Genomic DNA, 13,007 nt, shown 5'->3' with positions numbered 1-13,007 from the left:
GTGAGGTAGGACGAGGGGAGGACTCCGCCTGGAGGTCCTGCCTGGGCCTCTTGCGACTGCCGCTGGCTGGCTCAGATGGGACGTCCTGAGACGTGCTGGGTCCCGCCGAAGCTCCCAAGGGCAACTTGTCCAGAACGGCTACTAGGGACTGAGACACCTTGGTGAGGTCTGCCACTGACTGTGATTGAGAGGAGGCCCAACCCGGCATGGGGGGCTCACTCGCCCCTGGGGCTATGGATGGCTCCTGAGCGGCGTCGGGCTGGATTGGATTGCTACAGTCCAGGCAGAGGGGAGTGGACTGACCTGAAGGAAGTTTGCGATTGCAGGACGAACAGGCAAAGAACTTCACCAGAGCACTAGGGGGGGCCGCAGAGTGGGTACGATCAGACTTGGCGTTGGACATAGTGAAAAGAGAGGCAGTGCCGGCCGGTTGGGGGACAGAAGGCAGAGAAGGGTGTCAGTCTGCAGGTGCAGAGCTACTCACGGTCCGGTGTCCCCAAGGGCGACGCTCTCTGATCTGACTGCAGGATGAGGCCAGGCCAATCCGGCTGAAAAAAGGCCCAGCGACCGAAATCCGGCAGGGAATGAGGTCCGGCTGGCAGGCTGAGAAGATGGCGACCACCAGGGAAAGGACGCGCTGCCAGAAGGAGAAGGGCGGAGCTCGCCGCAGAGATCCCCTTAGCACCGCCCGCTGTCCAATAGCAGGCTGGTGTGAGGCAAGGGGGCTGGGAAGGCCTAGGACGGGCGGGAGAGAAGCCCGCTTAGAAGAAAGGGGCAGGGGGCGTGGCCGCGACGCAGCGGTAGGCCCGAGATGAAGCCGGGGCCTAAATTAATAGCGCCGGCCGCCTGTCAGCAGGGGGTCGGCGCGGAAGACGCGCCGCAAGACCGGGCCGCAACCCCGGGCCGCGTCCCTGCTTCCCACAGCCCGACCCCTGTATACCCCTGCCGGGATGAAGAAAAAACGGGGGGTGGGGGTGGGGGCGCAGAACAAGGCCCGAAAGAACAGGGGCCTTCATGGATGCGGCGACCGTGGGGAGAAGCAGGCGCGCAGGCCCTACCGTGGTCCCCTGGCGACCGCCTTAGGATGAAAACGCCGGGGGACCGCTAGACCGCATACTCACCCAGGCCGGGGGCCACAATAAAGGTACCTGAGAATCCCACGCTGTGTGTCGTCTTTATGGAATCCACGCCTCGTCCAACTGTCAGGCTCTGGTAGGCGAGATGGTGGGAGGCGGGGGCAAGGACCGTCCGTATAGCTGGCACGCACCTGTGCGAGGCTCTTGGTCCTGCCGCGGAGACCTATGAGGATACGGGGTGGCAGTACACGCCGTACTCATAGTCTCTTTGTGGGAGTACGGATGTGACTGTTCACTCCGTATCCCTCCGAAACCTGTAAAGGAACGACGCACGACGAGGTAGATAGGGGTCTAATAAAAGACCCGTGTCCACCTCCTACTTGACACTAAGCTAAACTGAAGCAAAATAAAGGATGGAATCTCCAGCGCTGGACTTCAGTTAAAAATACATCATTTATTGTAAATTCTTAAAATCGAACAGAAAAAAGTATGGATAAGGACATACAGGCAGATGGGGTCTCTGGTGGTCTCCAACCAATGCGTTTCGACCTAGAGGGTCTTACTCATGGTTCACAACTTCACACTAGACCAATACTGACGACTACAAATAGTACAAAAACTAGTAAATCACAGGTGTTGGACAAAAGAATTAATGAAAATAGGGAGTATCCCTACCAGTTAACTCTTGCAAACACTCAGCCTAATGTGGAGCTGAAACAAAAACTTGTCGGAAAAACAGGAAAAAAAAAAAAAAACTAATAAAAAGATATCATAAGAATATAATAACAATCACAAAAATTATCAGAATAACCAGAATTGAATAGGTCTAAGTAGAATGTAAATATACAGAAGAAAATATCAATCTAATTGCAATATTAAATCAAGTCGTTTGTTCAGACCTAATGGTACTCTTGTATTTAATTTAAAAATCCAAAAGGATTCACGATTTAATAATTTTCTCCTGAGATCACCTCCCCTAGTAGATCTATAGACTTTCTCTATTGCTATAATTTTGAGACTATCAGTTTTACCTCCATGAACAGTTTTACAATGATAAGAAACTGCTGAGATATTATAATTACTACTAGTAGCTTCTGACAAGTGTTTCCTAATTCTCTTTTTAAGAGGTCCTATTGTACAGCCTACATATTGTAGGTTACAAAAAACGCATTCAATAACATATATTACTCCTTCTGAGTTACAATTTATGTGAGACTGAATAGGGTATGACATGCCAGTAACACTAGAAGTGAATCTGCTGGTTTTAACCACATAGTTGCAGACTTTACAGGGATGATGTCCACATTTGGAAAAGCCTTTATATGACAACCAAGTATTATTTTTAGTTCTCCTATTGCTGATAAAAAGACTGGGGGATAAGATATCGCTCAAAGCAGGAGCTTTCCTGGCTATGTATCGTATCTGGGTATTGTCCAGAATTTGACCAAGTTTATTATCATTGTGTAAAATAGGTAAATATTTTTTGACAATGTCCGTTATCTTATTGAATTGTGGACTGTACATGGTAGAAAAACTAACTATAGGACGGTCATAATTATTACAGGGGGCCCGTGTGCGATTCTTTTTCTTGTTAGCAGTAACTCCAGTGTGTACAAGGCTCAAAGGAGATTCATTCAGCAGGGTGTGTCTATCGATCCTGCTGACAATATTATCAGCTTTCCTTAGCATCCAATTAGCATATCCTCTGTCCTTAAGTCTAGAGAGGGTTTTGTTTGATTCTTTAGCAAATGTTATAGGTGAACTACAATTTCTTTTTAACCTAATTAATTCTCCCACTGGAATGTTTTTAACCACGTGCTTGGGGTGACAAGAATAAGCTTGTAAAATTGAATTTGTATCTGTGGGTTTTCTGAAAGGAAAAACGCAGACCTTTTGGCTGTCAGAATTCACAGACAAAGTCACATCCAGATAACTGATAGAAAAATCCGACACTGTAAATGTAAATGAAAGATTAAACTCATTCATATTGATATAGCTAATGAAATCACTAATCCCTGAGATGTCTCCCTTCCAAATCAAAATCAGGTCATCTATAAAGCGGCCATATAGTTGTATATTTTGTGAAAAGGGATTATTGTTACATAAGATATATTTCTCTTCCCAAACAGCTACTGTAATATTAGCTAAATCTGGGGAACATTTACCCCCCATACTTACTCCTTGTTTTTGTAAGAAAAAAATTCCATCAAATGAAAAATAATTATGTGAGAGAAGAAAGGAAACTGCATCCACAATGAAGGATTGAATTTCTATCACATATGTGCTATATTTGTCCAAAAAGAATGTGAGACTAGAAATAATCACATTGTGTGGTATGGACGGGTATAAGCCCACCACATCACAAGTAATCCATGAATATTCTGGTGACCAATGATAATCATCCAGGGCAGAGATTAACATTTTGGTGTCTCTGATATATCCTGGAAGATCAATAGCCAAAGGTTGTAGGTAATGATCAACCCACTCTGCCAATTTCTCTGAAAAAGACCCTATCCCCGAAATTATAGTTCTAAAGGGGGGGGGGAACAAATCCTTGTGGATTTTAGGAAACGCATGATAAATGGGAATCACAGGGTTCTTGATATTAACATAATCATAAATTTTCTGTGTTATGGCCCCTGTGACTAAACCATCGTTTAATAATTTTGACAAATCACACTGAAATTTAGACGTGGGATCACTAGAAATCTTGGAATAGGTAGCAGAATCATTCAAAATGCGCAGATTTTCTGAATAATACAGACCAGCATTAAGCACGACTACTCCACCCCCTTTATCTGCCTGTCTCACCAGAATGTCAGCATTATCTTTTAACTCTTTCATAGCTGCTCTCTCTTGTGCTGTTAAATTGTCATATGTCATTTCTGTTATTTTATCAAGCTCCACTAAATCTTTCTCTATTAGTTCTTGGAATATATCTAGAATAGCAGGTCTGGACTGAACTGGATAAAACCCTGGATTGGGCATTTTAAAGAGATCATTTAAAGTCCTATTTTTTGGTAAGGAATGTGATTGTAAGTCTCTAAGAGTGGAATAGCCTATAAGATCTTTAAAAGAAAAATTTCCATAGGGAAAAATTAACTCCGGAATATTTGTAGATCCAGACAGTGACAAGGTCTCTGAAGAGGTGGACTGGTAGTCAAAATGACATTTCAAAGTTAAATTTCTGGCAAACTTATTCACATCTAGAAGAGTCTGATAAATATCAAATTTGTTGACTGGACTAAATCCCAAGCCTTTGCTCAAGAGAGTCATATGAGCTTCTGATAGGATATAGCTTGAAAGATTTATTACAGGGCATGTTGATATCTCCTCCTGTTTCTGAGGTGGTAGTTTCTTTTTATGTTTCCTCCCCGCTCTTCTCCGTCGTTTTTTGATCTCCTTACGATAATTCCATCACTACGGATATGCTCAGAATGATTAGTGTTGAAGGAAGCATCTAAGAACTCTTCTGACGTATTCAGATTAGAACTGGAAGACGCTGTTGAATCATGAGACCTGGTGAAGCTGACCCTGCGATCTCTATGGTGAAAGCCTGAAAAACCATGCTGATATCGTTTTTTACCTTCTTGAAAAGGACGGCTTTTCTTCCAGGAATAGACCTGGTTCAATTCAAAGTCGCGTTTGTCTCTTGTGAATTTACTACGTTTTATATCTGCAATATATTCTTCCAGTTTGGAAAGATTTTTTTCCATTCTTGAATTAAATTTGTCAAAGTCTTTCACATTATTGTGTTTGTTCAGAGAAGTCTGCATCTTAGTGATCTCTTCTTTAACACAAGTCATCTCCAGTTCCTCATATTTAATAATCAACTCCATTAATTTGAAAGAACTTTGTGTAAGAATCTGCTCCCACTCTAATCTGAAAGTGTCTGAGTAGATGAAGGTAGGTCTCTAATTCAGTCTCAATCCCCTAGGGATAAGTTTTTTCGTCAGATAAGATTTTAGAGAGGTCATATCCCACCATAATCTGGTTTCCTTATTTTTCCGATTTTCCAGTTTATTAAAAAGGTTTTCTAAAGACTCTACCTGAGAGACCCCACTGCTCACATTAGTAACATCATCTGTAGAGTCAAAAATGGCTGCAAAGATATGCTGCCTATTTCTGTCCAAATTCATGTCCATAGAATTAGTGTTTGCAAGCGTCCACAACAATTATAGAGTAAGGGAGCAGGACTAGATCATAAATATAATTATAGAAGGATAGGGAAAATGAATGGAGGTCAGCTCACCAGTCTCGTTTGCGATCGGTTGACTCTACAGATGATGTTACTAATGTGAGCAGTGGGGTCTCTCAGGTAGTGTCTTTAGAAAACCTTTTTAATAAACTGGAAAATCGGAAAAATAAGGAAACCAGATTATGGTGGGACATGACCTCTCTAAAATCTTATCTGACGAAAAAACTTATCCCTAGGGGATTGAGACTGAATTAGAGACCTACCTTCATCTACTCAGACACTTTCAGATTAGAGTGGGAGCAGATTCTTACACAAAGTTCTTTCAAATTAATGGAGTTGATTATTAAATATGAGGAACTGGAGATGACTTGTGTTAAAGAAGAGATCACTAAGATGCAGACTTCTCTGAACAAACACAATAATGTGAAAGACTTTGACAAATTTAATTCAAGAATGGAAAAAAATCTTTCCAAACTGGAAGAATATATTGCAGATATAAAACGTAGTAAATTCACAAGAGACAAACGCGACTTTGAATTGAACCAGGTTTATTCCTGGAAGAAAAGCCGTCCTTTTCAAGAAGGTAAAAAACGATATCAGCATGGTTTTTCAGGCTTTCACCATAGAGATCGCAGGGTCAGCTTCACCAGGTCTCATGATTCAACAGTGTCTTCCAGTTCTAATCTGAATACGTCAGAAGAGTTCTTAGATGCTTCCTTCAACACTAATCATTCTGAGCATATCCGTAGTGATGGAATTATCGTAAGGAGATCAAAAAACGACGGAGAAGAGCGGGGAGGAAACATAAAAAGAAACTACCACTTCAGAAACAGGAGGAGATATCAACATGCCCTGTAATAAATCTTTCAAGCTATATCCTATCAGAAGCTCATATGACTCTCTTGAGCAAAGGCTTGGGATTTAGTCCAGTCAACAAGTTTGATATTTATCAGACTCTTCTAGATGTGAATAAGTTTGCCAGAAATTTAACTTTGAAATGTCATTTTGACTACCAGTCCACCTCTTCAGAGACTTTGTCACTGTCTGGATCTACAAATATTCCGGAGTTAATTTTTCCCTATGGAAATTTTTCTTTTAAAGATCTTATAGGCTATTCCACTCTTAGAGACTTACAATCACATTCCTTACCAAAAAATAGGACTTTAAATGATCTCTTTAAAATGCCCAATCCAGGGTTTTATCCAGTTCAGTCCAGACCTGCTATTCTAGATATATTCCAAGAACTAATAGAGAAAGATTTAGTGGAGCTTGATAAAATAACAGAAATGACATATGACAATTTAACAGCACAAGAGAGAGCAGCTATGAAAGAGTTAAAAGATAATGCTGACATTCTGGTGAGACAGGCAGATAAAGGGGGTGGAGTAGTCGTGCTTAATGCTGGTCTGTATTATTCAGAAAATCTGCGCATTTTGAATGATTCTGCTACCTATTCCAAGATTTCTAGTGATCCCACGTCTAAATTTCAGTGTGATTTGTCAAAATTATTAAACGATGGTTTAGTCACAGGGGCCATAACACAGAAAATCTACGATTATATTAATATCAAGAACCCTGTGATTCCCATTTATCATGCGTTTCCTAAAATCCACAAGGATTTGTTCCCCCCCCCCTTTAGAACTATAATTTCGGGGATAGGGTCTTTTTCAGAGAAATTGGCAGAGTGGGTTGATCATTACCTACAACCTTTGGTTATTGATCTTCCAGGATATATCAGAGACACCAAAATGTTAATCTCTGCCCTGGATGATTATCATTGGTCACCAGAATATTCATGGATTACTTGTGATGTGGTGGGCTTATACCCGTCCATACCACACAATGTGATTATTTCTAGTCTCACATTCTTTTTGGACAAATATAGCACATATGTGATAGAAATTCAATCCTTCATTGTGGATGCAGTTTCTTTTCTTCTCTCACATAATTATTTTTCATTTGATGGAATTTTTTTCTTACAAAAACAAGGAGTAAGTATGGGGGGTAAATGTTCCCCAGCTTTAGCTAATATTACAGTAGCTGTTTGGGAAGAGAAATATATCTTATGTAACAATAATCCCTTTTCACAAAATATACAACTATATGGCCGCTTTATAGATGACCTGATTTTGATTTGGAAGGGAGACATCTCAGGGATTAGTGATTTCATTAGCTATATCAATATGAATGATTTTAATCTTTCATTTACATTTACAGTGTCGGATTTTTCTATCAGTTATCTGGATGTGACTTTGTCTGTGAATTCTGACAGCCAAAAGGTTTGCGTTTTTCCTTTCAGAAAACCCACAGATACAAATTCAATTTTACAAGCTTATTCTTGTCACCCCAAGCACGTGGTTAAAAACATTCCAGTGGGAGAATTAATTAGGTTAAAAAGAAATTGTAGTTCACCTATAACATTTGCTAAAGAATCAAACAAAACCCTCTCTAGACTTAAGGACAGAGGATATGCTAATTGGATGCTAAGGAAAGCTGATAATATTGTCAGCAGGATCGATAGACACACCCTGCTGAATGAATCTCCTTTGAGCCTTGTACACACTGGAGTTACTGCTAACAAGAAAAAGAATCGCACACGGGCCTCCTGCAATAATTATGACCGTCCTATAGTTAGTTTTTCTACCATGTACAGTCCACAATTCAATAAGATAACGGACATTGTCAAAAAATATTTACCTATTTTACACAATGATAATAAACTTGGTCAAATTCTGGACAATACCCAGATACGATACATAGCCAGGAAAGCTCCTGCTTTGAGCGATATCTTATCCCCCAGTCTTTTTATCAGCAATAGGAGAACTAAAAATAATACTTGGTTGTCATATAAAGGCTTTTCCAAATGTGGACATCATCCCTGTAAAGTCTGCAACTATGTGGTTAAAACCAGCAGATTCACTTCTAGTGTTACTGGCATGTCATACCCTATTCAGTCTCACATAAATTGTAACTCAGAAGGAGTAATATATGTTATTGAATGCGTTTTTTGTAACCTACAATATGTAGGCTGTACAATAGGACCTCTTAAAAAGAGAATTAGGAAACACTTGTCAGAAGCTACTAGTAGTAATTATAATATCTCAGCAGTTTCTTATCATTGTAAAACTGTTCATGGAGGTAAAACTGATAGTCTCAAAATTATAGCAATAGAGAAAGTCTATAGATCTACTAGGGGAGGTGATTTCAGGAGAAAATTATTAAATCGTGAATCCTTTTGGATTTTTAAATTAAATACAAGAGTACCATTAGGTCTGAACAAACGACTTGATTTAATATTGCAATTAGATTGATATTTTCTTCTGTATATTTACATTCTACTTAGTCCTATTCAATTCTGGTTATTCTGATAATTTTTGTGATTGTTATTATATTCTTATGATATCTTTTTATTAGTTTTTTTTTTTTTTTCCTGTTTTTCCGACAAGTTTTTGTTTCAGCTCCACATTAGGCTGAGTGTTTGCAAGCGTTAACTGGTAGGGATACTCCCTATTTTCATTAATTCTTTTGTCCAACACCTGTGATTTACCAGTCTTTGTATTATTTGTAGTCGTCAGTATTGGTCTAGTGTGAACCATGAGTAAGACCCTCTAGGTCGAAACGCTTTGGTTGGAGACCACCAGAGACCCCATCTGCCTGTATGTCCTTATCCATACTTTTTTCTGTTCGATTTTAAGAATTTACAATAAATGATGTATTTTTAACTGAAGTCCAGCGCTGGAGATTCCATCCTTTATTTTGCTTCAGTCAACACCCCTGATCAAGGTGACTCCGTGCGCAGGAGGATTATGGATCGCAACCGAGACTGGTGAGCTGACCTCCCTTCATTTTCCCTATCCTTCTATAATTATAATTAAGCTAAACTGAGGAAATCCCTGCCGGTCGGTGGGGTGTACACTGCGGAGGAGGAGCTAACCTTTTTTTGTGCATAGTGTCAGCCTCCTAGTGGCAGCAGCATACACCCACGGTCTGTGTCCCCCAATAAGGCGAACGAGAAAAGCAGTGCTTTTTATTAAAGAAAAAACATATATTGTGTGTTTTCTGTATTTAGAATACCCCCAAATGTGTTCCTATTCATTCCTGATTTCCATAAAAAAAGTAATACACCGCAACCGCCCCCACCAAAGGAAAATACCCCCAAATTGCGCACTACCTGCTTTTCCATTTGTTTTTGGGTGTTTTTTTCCCCAGTTCACTATATGGTACATTAAAGGAGTCACTAACCCTTTCCCAACTGACCGCTTTCCTTTGACAGCCGGCTGTACGGGTCTGAGTTTTGACATTGCGCTTACATTTCTGCTCCAGCAGTGTAACTGGAGCAGGATGGTGCCTTTACTGCCGGGGACCATGGGCAGAATACAGAAATGGTTTAACACCACTTCTCTTTTTGTCGGCTAGCAATGAAGATTGTTTCCAAATGACTGATAACCTGAGCAATTAATACAACAGGATTAGGGCAGAACATGAACAGTATTTCAGGCCCAGCCATTAAGGGAATTAAGTATATATAACTCATCTCACAAAAAAAACAAGAATTTTATGCTTTTGCTTAGAAGGCAGGATGAAAAGAACAAAATTGCTACCCTTCTACGACCTTTGGTATATTATTGCTGTCCACTAGATGTTTATCTCTTAGGCTGTGATGATGCCATGTGGTGGCTTCCATTCGTAAGTCACAGCAGTCTGACAGATCCAACCGCAGCCCCAGGGGGGACCCCATTTACCAATAATAATCCCTTTGGGGTTTGCTGTGGCGGAGGCTCGGACACAGATATGAGCAGTCTTGCATGAATACTGGATGAGTTCACTTAAAAATTTAACATCTCCCTTTGTAGAATGTTGAAATTCATACATAATTATATCTTTCCGGTCTGCAAACTTCTGTAATTTTACCAGTACAGCGCCTCACGCCGAGCGGACGCAGACTGACTTCTTAGTAACACGCTGCAATTTAATTCTAATTTCTCTGTGTTTGTTTCCTTCTCTGTTAATTATCTCAGTTTATATTTGGATCATCTGAAACCAAGCCAATTGCTGGAAAACAATAATTGGAGAAACCTCATGCTAAGCAGACATTTCTCCCAACTGTGACTTGAATTATCCGCCAAGATAAAAATTTAAGTCTGTCCCCTCTTTTATCAATTTTACAAATCCAGCAATGGGAGCGCTATGCCAGCACTGGGATACATTACTGGAATGTGCAACCATCACTGTGGACTGAAGAGCGAAGTCCCAACACAAGACGGCTCACATGCACTACCGGGGCTAACCCTATTTTATATGCCATGTTCTAGTAGATAACAAAAAGCTGCACTCTGAATTCAACATTGAATATATGAAATTGGAGTTGCATTACTGCTGTAGAAAACATGTTAACAAATAAGGATACTTGGCACACAAATTGGCCAATTCATGTCAGCCAAACAGCCAGCGACAAGGCGTACCCCTCTCATCAACCTAAGGCATTTTTAAAAAGGGCTTGATCCTACCTGCCCATATAATGGTAGGCTTTTAGCCCAGGACAGGCATCATGTTAGGTTTAGGGTCCCAACAAAGGGGTATGCCTTGTCTCTGGCTGTTGGGCTGACATGAATTGGCCAATTTGTGCGCTAAGTACCTTCATTTTTTAACTTATTTTCTGTTTGGAAGTGCAGGTCAGTTTTTTGATATCTGTTATAGTAGATAACCTCTACAAACCTGGACCCCTGAGATCCCATTAAAATAAGGTGCTACGTGTCCACTAGCTTGGATTTTTCTGAGTTTGGAAAAACAAGGGTTACTTTTTATATCGGTAGTATGTGGACGCCAGACCATAGCCCTGAGTATTTCCTTCTACCTGCAGCATCCTCAGCTCCTCTGCTGATTAGCATGCCACACAAAATCATTATGTTGCGGGTTGATGCAGGCTTGACATTACGTCTTGAGGCGACACACGCATGACCTTGTAAGGACCTACAAATTAGAAGTGGTGCTGGGGATCCCGCAGGTAGTTTGTAAGCCTATGTTCCGGCAAACATGGACTACTAACTTGGCTGCTAGACCAGAGATCTGCAATTTTTTATTTATTTTTTTGCTTCAATGGTATCATTGTAGGTGATCGCTTGTACACAGCATTTGTCACTCGGTGTGCCGCAAGGAATATGATCTTATTAGGTTTCACAGACAGTTTAGAAGAATCGCGTTGATTTGGTCTTTGACCTTGGATCTCCGCTGATTTTCTAGAATTGTATTCCTCTATAGACTGCATCAGCCTTTGTCACTGCGCAGAGATTTCATTTTCTGGCATAATAAACGTCATCTTAATGGAGCTTTGCTTACAACTTTTATGCGATTTTCAAGAACAACTATTCTGTCCAAGAGCAGACTTCATCTGTTTCATCTTCCTTCTCAAATGCATCTGTGACAAACCCAAAAATTTGCTTTGTGCAAATTTACCCTACAGATGCATTGTTGCCTGTTTTTGTATTTTTGTTATTACTGCAAAACTCTTGAGCTTTTACAGTGATATTTCTAATTAGTCACGTAATACTATCAGTCGGCACCTTCCGCTTTCTGTCACTTGGGGTTTTTTTTTTTAAGCCAGGGGGAAAACGTTTTGTGAACCTGGAAAATCACTTTAGCAATGTGCTCCTATAAGAACAAGTTATCCCTTACCCACAACATATTGATAACCTAATGACCTAAAATTGGGGCCTCCACCAGTTGTAAGAACTGGACTGGGCAGGGTTCAATGTGAGCGGAATATCTCTCAAGCATGTGCACCTCCGCTTCATTCATTGTCTATGAGAGTGCCAGAGGAAGCCGAGCGCTGCACCCAGCCATCTCCGGCATCCTGTAGACAATGATTGGAGAAAAGTGGCGCACATGCTCAGCGGGGGGACCCCCAGAAAGTGATCACTTATTCTAGGGAGCTAGTAATTTACGGTGCTGTAACGAATACTGCTTCTGTGACCTAAATCCCCATAATATTCGCCCCCTCTCCCCCATATAGTCCTCTTTGCACATGTCAAATATGGATGTTTTCTCTGTGATGGACGGGGGCTCGGATAATACAGTCTTATTTCTACTTGTTTTCAGAGTAGAGTTTTCATAGATGATTCATACAGTTACAGCCATCGCTCTGATCTATCAGGGTTGGTGGCAGAGCCCTCCCTTTCGGGACGGTCGCACACTTTCACCTTCTCGTCTAATGAGGTGAGTGGCCGAGTTGTGTCCGTGGTAGTTGTGTTCATGGTGTGGTGTTAGTGTTGTGTGTCACCGCATGTCTATTGTGCCGTCCTCATGTAGCAGTGGATAACAAGTCATCATCGCAACCTTTTCAGTGTCTGCTACCGTGAGATTCTGACACCAATAACTGGATCAAGGTAAACGGTAAAGGACCAAATTGGTTTCCATGCAAAAATTGGAAATAGGCACTGAAAATGTTAATAAATCGTTTCCTTCTTTTCATTAATTAACCTGAACATCAATAATTAAAAAAGCAAAACTGGGTACTCCATTAATGCTAAACTAACGCAACATGCCCCAAGGGGTGAACGTGGAGGATAATAGTAAGACGAGTGTCATGCGTGTGCGTTACAGCTTCCGCTACCTCTCACCTTCGGTCAGTCCCCAATATTGGGGGGTAGATATCATTGCTCAGAAATATCTTCTTTTGGGGCTTGTAGTGTGTCAGGTAAGTTCACTCACTAGACTGCCGGTTTCGTTCTCTCCCA

General features: G+C 41.0%; 1 protein-coding gene across 4 annotated transcripts in view; it reads left to right on the top strand.

Annotated features, from left to right (window-relative positions):
• LOC141049426 (neurabin-2-like) overlaps positions 1–13,007 on the top strand; it is a 114,918-nt gene that overhangs the window by 91,274 nt on the left and 10,637 nt on the right. For 3 of the 4 annotated variants that reach the window (XM_073545893.1, XM_073545889.1, XM_073545890.1), the window contains exon 17: positions 12,370–12,486. The exons of the other annotated variant lie outside the window; for it this stretch is intronic. In XM_073545893.1, coding sequence (XP_073401994.1) covers positions 12,370–12,486 — 117 coding nt within the window. The remainder of the gene's footprint in view (positions 1–12,369; positions 12,487–13,007) is intronic. 4 annotated transcript variants of the gene reach the window in all.

Source organism: Dendrobates tinctorius, unplaced genomic scaffold (genome assembly GCF_039654945.1).
Source record: "Dendrobates tinctorius isolate UK_male_01 unplaced genomic scaffold, ASM3965494v1 ptg000143l, whole genome shotgun sequence".
NCBI lineage: Eukaryota > Metazoa > Chordata > Amphibia > Anura > Dendrobatidae > Dendrobates > Dendrobates tinctorius.
This window is presented reverse-complemented; position numbering and strand designations above follow the sequence as displayed.